The sequence below is a fragment of the Sesamum indicum genome, unplaced genomic scaffold (assembly GCF_000512975.1).
Source record: "Sesamum indicum cultivar Zhongzhi No. 13 unplaced genomic scaffold, S_indicum_v1.0 scaffold00184, whole genome shotgun sequence".
Classification (NCBI taxonomy): Eukaryota; Viridiplantae; Streptophyta; class Magnoliopsida; order Lamiales; family Pedaliaceae; genus Sesamum; species Sesamum indicum.
The window spans coordinates 15,339-22,926 of NW_011628080.1; the positions used below are offsets into that span (position 1 = coordinate 15,339).

At 43.0% G+C, this 7,588-nt stretch overlaps 1 protein-coding gene across 1 annotated transcript; it reads left to right on the top strand.

The window, feature by feature from the left end:
* Positions 1–5,018: 5,018 nt before the first annotated feature.
* On the top strand, positions 5,019–7,373 carry LOC110011363. The gene is made up of 3 exons (XM_020691372.1): positions 5,019–5,687; positions 6,234–6,489; positions 6,592–7,373. Exons 1-3 carry the CDS (start codon positions 5,019–5,021, stop codon positions 7,371–7,373), a joined length of 1,707 nt encoding a protein of 568 aa, XP_020547031.1.
* The last annotated feature ends 215 nt before the right edge of the window (positions 7,374–7,588 follow it).

The window sequence follows — 7,588 nt, forward strand, 5'->3', positions numbered from 1 at the left end:
AGTATAAAAGGGAAACAAACTTGTTTTAATAAAATCGTGCAAAACAGCTAAATTTTGAACATTCTCGGAATTCGACGAAACTTGACCCAAACGTTGGTCTAGATCAAAGCATTTGTGTTGTAAATTTGCTAAGCGGAATAATAACTACAAGTTAGTATAAAAGGGATACAAACTTGCTTTAATAAAACCGTGCAAAACAACTGAATTTTGAACTTTCTCACAATTCGACGAAACTAGACCCAAACGTAGATCTAGACCCAAGCATTTGTATTATGCATTTGCTAAGCGTAATAATAACTTCAAGTTTGTATAAAAGGAAAGCAAACTTCTTTTAATAAAACCGTGCTCTTATGTGCAAAAAACTATGCGAGGTCATCCGATGTGACAGGACGTCGATATGGGTGGATTGGTTGATTAGTGGACGCTTACGGGATAGTTCAATCTGGACTATACCGGATCATAAGGGGCCATGGGGATGGAGGAAACTCTTGCATTTCTCGTACTTCGATACGATCTATCGTTGAATACCGCATTGGTGAGGGGAGTGAATTTTATTTATGGAAATGATCCATGGCACACCCTTGGACCACTCATAGGCAGATTCCCACAAGGGCCTTCTAGATTGGGTTTGCATGAGAATGCTATATTGAATTCAGTTATCCACGAGAATCAATGGCAGTGGCCATTGATTACGGACATGGAGTGCTTAGAGATTACTCACACACTGCCTCATATCTATGGAGGATCAGATCGGATTATTTGGAGATTTATGAATGGGAGCCCCACCACTCAGGAGCTGTATCGGCTTATGATACCACCGGGACCGAAAGTAGACTGGACTTCACTACTTTCAAGTCCTCTAAAGATTCCTCGTCTTATGATACGACGCATGGTACGATTTCAGTGGCCAAATTGGGGATGGACACAAGATATTGTATGGGGGGCACGGAAATGGCGTGGGAAACATATCATCAACATTGCATACCGTGGACTATTAGGACCGTGTGTTTGGGATGGACACAAGATATTGTATGGGGGGCACGGAAATGGCGTGGGAAACATATCATCAACATTGCATACCGTGGACTATTAGGACCGTGTGTTTATCATATTTGGAAGGAGCGGAACACTAGAAGATTTGAGCAAGTTGAGAACCCCCTTACCCCCCAGGGCCGAAAGTAGGCTGGTCCTCACTATTTTCGGGCTCCTTGAAGATACCAAGACATGCGTTCATCCTTTGGCTCGCAATTCTTGGCAAATTTCCCACCACGGACAAACCATGGCTATCCCATTTGGGAGCCTGCATCCTATGTGACGACGGAAGTACAGAAACCCACTCTCACTTATTCTTCCAATGCAGATTTAGCCGGCAGTGCCTTACAGAAATACACAGAAGAATTCGGTTCCAATGGCCCAATATGGATTGGGAAACAGACATTGAATGGGCGACAAAAATATGGAGAGGAAAGCACATTGTCAACATAGCTTACCGTTCACTACTAGCAGCGTGTGTCTATCACATTTGGAGAGAGAGGAACCTGAGGCGATTTGAACATACTGAATGGACACCGAACACCATTGGTATGATGATCATCGACGACGTCAGACAGAGGATCCTCAGTATCAACATTGCCTTGTCAGTTAGTACACGAGCATTATATAGACTATGGCGTATCCCTTGGCCTGTCGAAGGAGAAACCAATTGATGATCAAATTGTTGTACTATACAATTTTTTTTTTACTGAATGAAAATTACATTTACCCAAAAAAAAAGTTGAGAACCCTCCTAGCGTGGTAGCAAACCTGATTATGGAAAATATACGCCAGCGCGTAATTAGTCTAGAACTCCCTAGCTCTGTTAGCACACGTGCATTATATAGACTATGGCGGAAACATTATATGAATGTTAAGCAATGGATAGAAAAAATTCTCTCTCTAAATACTCTCTCTCTAGCCTAACACACACTTACACACATCCAAAAACACACACAAAAGCCGTTTCAAATCCTCCAACCGCCGGTGACCATGATGGGACTCCGGCCGACGAAGAAGCAGTGGATGGTGAAGATGACCGGCAAAAGGCAGCAGATCTAGATCAGTTCTCCGGCGAAAATCGCGACTCTCACATGGAAACCGAAAAGTCGCCAATGAACGAGAATGGATTGGAGAAGATGACCGGCAAGTATACATATTGGAATCGTACTGGAGATGATAAGGAGAATAACCTGATTGGGAAAACAGCAGATCTAGCCGCTTGTTCATCAACTTCAAAACTAGGGCTTCGCGCAGACGGGGAAGAAAAAAAGACGCCCATGGAAGACGAATCGATTCCGAACAGATTAGGCATGGCTATGATGGTATTGAGAGATCTGAGGACGGAGAAACCATGCCAACCGAGAAAGATTCAAACTTGGCTGTTAACGATGGCGAACTGATGCACCGCCCAAAACTAGGGTTTGGCGGCGCACCCTTGATGAACAACAATGGCGGACGACAACCAGGTACGTTTAATATGGGTGAGTTCATTCGGGTAGCACGCACTGTTATAGATACTGGTGATATTGAATTGCTAAAAGCACTAGAAGATTTGCAAACAAAATGGAAGACGCATTTGGAAAGGAGAATGATACGAACAGATTTCCGGCACCGGAGCCGATAACAGAACCTCCTCTGGTTCGAGGGATACGCAAAGCCATTAGGAACATCCGTCCTCTGGCGACAAGGATCCAGACTTAAGAAACAACTACTGCGATCATGGATGGAGTTTCTTCGTCGGGATTTCGATTTTCCGGCGAGATTGTTGACCGGACAGACATGGAAATGAGGAACAGACATGTTATCTTGGGTTCTGGTACTGTTCCGACTAGAACAGCAGATCTCTGGCCGATGACTGAGGGTGAAAACGCGATTCTGGCGAAGTTGACTTTTGCTGACGCAGTTGCTGACGTAAGCCCTGAATATCCTGTTGATGTAAGCGCTGACCTTGCTGCTGATGTCACTTCTGCTGACATGGGGAATGACATCATCTCTGCAATGGAAAAAAACAGCAATATTGGGAGGAAAATTGTACCTGTTCCGTTATTTATTGGGAATATTCCATTGAATACTAATTCAAAAGGAATTGTTGATGATAAAATTACCGATGCATTTAACAATTCGTCTCAAAAAACGTTAAATTACATAGCCCCAACGAGACAAAACGGGGAGATTATTGTTCGACCATCTTTAGAAACTGTACGAGATGGGTCGAAAAGATGGCAAACTACGGCAGTGGGATACCTTTTGGCAAAAAGACCTTATTATTATCACTTGAAGGAATTTGCCCATTCCATTTGGCCGGCGTTACGAGAAGTCACTGCAACTGATAATGGCTTTTTCTTCTTTCAATTTAAATCTGAAATTGATATGGAGGAAATTATTGAAGGAGGACCGTGGCTATTCCAGGGACAGCCGATAGTTTTGCAAAAATGGGAACTTGGTATGGTTATGAGAAAATTGAAGCATACACAAGTGTCAGTATGGATAAAACTGAGACACCTTCCTATGGAATTCTGGACGACGGATGGATTGAGTATTGTAGCGAGTGGTGTGGGTAAGCCTTTATACCCTGATGCAATAACAAGGGCATGCACGAGACTGGATTTCGCTCGTGTATGCGTGATGATCGATTTAATCAGACATTAACAAATCATATTATTATAATGACGCCAGATGAGGAGGGTGGGGAAACCCCATGCAAGATTGATATTGAGTATGAATGGCTCCCCCCTAAATGTACAGGATGCCTAACACTGGGTCACTCGGTGAAGGATTGCTTGATGAAAAAAACTCAGAATCATACAAAGCCGCCGGTTAAAGTGTATGTACCTAAAACCACCATCCCTCCTCCACCTAAACCCAAGGAGCAACAAAAGAAACATGATTTTGTAGTTGAGGTGGATAAAGTACCAAAGAAAAATCATGGTGTTGAACAGGAAGAACGAGAAACGTCATCACATAAAGAGAATGGTAAGGAAGTAGTTATCTATAATCCATTTGAGGCATTGAATTTACTTGATGATGCAGACGAAACTACTAGGGGTCCTAACACATGCAACCCCTCTAGTAGTGACCCATGTTGAACATAGCAATATGGAACGTCCGGGGGCTGAATAAAAGAGACCATCAGCTCACAGTAAAGGATCTAGTCTTGGAATACAGGTTACATTTTATTGGCATATTAGAAACTCGTGTTCGTATCAATAATGCTTTGAATATTCAGTCGTTTTTGCTTCCTCATTGGAAATGGTTTGTTGATTATGCATCTGTGGATAACCGTATTTGGGTAGCGTGGGATGCAAATGTTGTTGATGTTCATATACTCGATTCAGGGAATCAAGTTATGCATTGTCGTGTTACTACTAGGGCTGACATTGAATCGCTCATTATTACTGTCGTTTATGGTGCCTCTGAGATGATTGATCGTAGGAACTTATGGACTATTCTGGAAACATTGGCACGTGAACACTCGGACGAGCCCTGGCTGGTAGGGGGGGACTTTAATGCAGTCCGAGAAACGAATGAGGTATGTGGAATTTCTGGTGATATTAGGATGGCCATGGAAGAATTCAATGCCGGTATTCAGGAGGCCGGGTTAATACCAATGCCTATGCAGGGTGAATGGTATACCTGGCATAATTGCAGCACGAACTCGCGGAGTCTTTGGAATAGATTAGATTGTATCCTTATTAATGACAGATGGCTCGCACGATTTCCTTCCTCTAGTTATCATAGCCTTTTGCTGCGAACTTCTAACCACTCGCCGCTAGTACTACATGGAGATACACAAAATCAAACAAGAGGAGGAATGTTTCGATTTGATAACTACCTTACACGCTCACCTGAATTCATTCCCAATGTACAGAATATTTGGCAGCATAGAATCGTTGGGACTCCTATGTTTGCGGTAACACATAAACTTAAAGCTTTGAAACCGGTCTTTAGAGAACAAAGGAGAAAGAAGGGGGACTTAACACTCAATGTTCTTTAGAGAACAAAGGAGAAAGAAGGGGGACTTAACACTCAATGTTCAACTAGCCAAAGGATTTCTCGATGAGGCACAAGATCTGGTGAGATATGATAGACAGAACGAAGTAGTTTTACAGTTAGAACACTGTTGCCGAATAGTATATGCTAAAGCAGTAAAACAGGAGCAAATCATGCTGCAACAACGAGCCAAGATGCAGTGGATGAAAGGAGGGGACCAGTGCTCCCGGATTTTCTTTCGTAAAATAGCCCAGAGAAGAGTGGCGAGGAGGATTTTGCAGATCAATGATGATAATGGGACTATCCTTACAGAAACAGGAGAGATTATCAATGAATTCGTGAGTTACTACAAAGACCTCTTGGGAGGTAACAAACGACAGACTACGATGGATATTGGTTTTCTTAGACCGTGGGCTGGACATGTACTTTCAAATGAGGAGACTAACTATCTTATATCGGCGTTTACACCAGATGATGTAAAGAATGCAGTATTTGACATTGCAGAGGACAAGGCTCCGGGACTTGATGGATATTCATCAGGTTTCTTTAAAGCAGCTTGGCCAGTGGTGGGTCAGGAAGTTACAAAGGCGATACTGGAATTCTTTAGTTCCGGTAAACTACTCAAACAAGTCAACGCCACACTGTTGACTCTGATTCCAAAGGTACACACTCCTATGACTGTTGGAGACTTTAGACCGATTTCGTGTTGTAATGTGTTATACAAAATCATTGCGAAATTGCTTGTTAAAAGGTTGAGTGGAGTTCTGGACAATATTATTAGTCCTTGTCAAGGAGCGTTTATCCCAGGGCGTAGCATTGGGGATAATATTTTGCTGGCATAGGAATTGCTCACGGGCTATAATCAGGTGAGGCTCCCACCTCGATGTGCTCTGAAAGTTGATATTAGGAAGGCATATGATACTGTGGAATGCGACTTCCTATTAGCAGTTATGCAATTGTTTGGTTACCCACAAATGTTCACAAGATGGATAGAGGAGTGTGTAACGACGACATCATTCTCAATTGGGCTTAATGGAAACCCGCACGATTTCTTTGCAGGAGCACATGGACTAAGACAGGGAGACCCTCTATCTCCCTATCTTTTTGTCCTTATTATGGAAGTTTTCCACTTGGGATTGCAGCAAACTATCGAGCAGGATATGCAATTCTCTTATCACTGAAAATGTGAGCCGACCAAAATATTCCAGTTGGGATTTGCAGATGATCTCTTACTCTTCTGTAAAGCTGACTTAGATTCTCTCAGGGTTCTCAAGATGGGGTTGGATCGATTTGCAGACTGGTCAGGACTTCGTTTGAATATACACAAAAGCCATGTCATTATATCCCGATCAGCACAAGGTTGGAAGGATCAGATCTTAGCAGTTATGGGATTCCAGGAGGGCCAGTTACCAATGAGGTATTTGGGTGTCCCTCTTCTATCTTCTAGATTGACTATAAATGACTGTCAGCCACTTCTTTTGAAAATTGATGCTCGCATTAATGGTTGGGAGGGTATCTCATTATCATATGCTGGACGCATACAAATCATTAAATCTATTCTGTCAGCAATGAGCACATACTGGGCATCTGCTTTCATTCTACCGAAGACTGTTATTAAACAAATTGAGAAACGCCTCAGAAATTTTTTGTGGAAAGGCAATTATACATCGGGCTACGCTAAGGTAGCATGGAAGGATGTGTGTAAACCGCATATGGAAGGAGGCCAAGGGATCAAGGATATAGGTATCCTTAACCGTGCATTAATGGCAAAAAAGTTATGTGACGTTATCAGATGTGACCGAACATCTATTTGGGTTGAGTGGCTGAAGCATGGACGACTACGTGATAATTCTATATGGACGATTAATGAGAAGGGAGGATCATGGGGATGGCGAAAGATACTACGACTTCGAAGATCCATCCTGCCCATGACGGAGTTTATTATTGGAGAGGGGAACTCATTCTTCTTATGGAAGGACCCGTGGCACCACTTGGGCCCTCTTATTACTAGATTCCCACGTGGACCGAGACTCGTGGGACTTGATAAATCAGCCAAACTTCAAGTAGTTATTGATGAGGGGCAATGGCAGTGGCCTCTTATTACTGATTTGGAATGTATGGAGATCATTTATACACTACCTCCGATTCACGGAGGAGATGACAGGATCAACTGGAGATTCTCCGAGGAACGACCCACCACACAATCCCTATACAGGCTTTTCAGTCCACCTGGACCGAAAGTAGGTTGGTATTCACTACCAATCCCTATACAGGCTTTTCAGTCCACCTGGACCGAAAGTAGGTTGGTATTCACTACTCTCGGGTTCATTAAAGATTCCACGACATAACTTTATTCTCTGGTTAACCATTCAGGAGAAGTTACCTACGACAGACAAACCTTGGATGAATCATCTTGGCGGATGTATCCTTTGTGATGAGGGGAATGCGGAGACACACACACATATGTTCTTCCGATGCCGATTTAGCAGACGATGCCTTGTAGCTATACGACAACAAGTTCGATTTTCTTGGCCCAACTGTGAGTGGGCAAGAGATGTAGAAT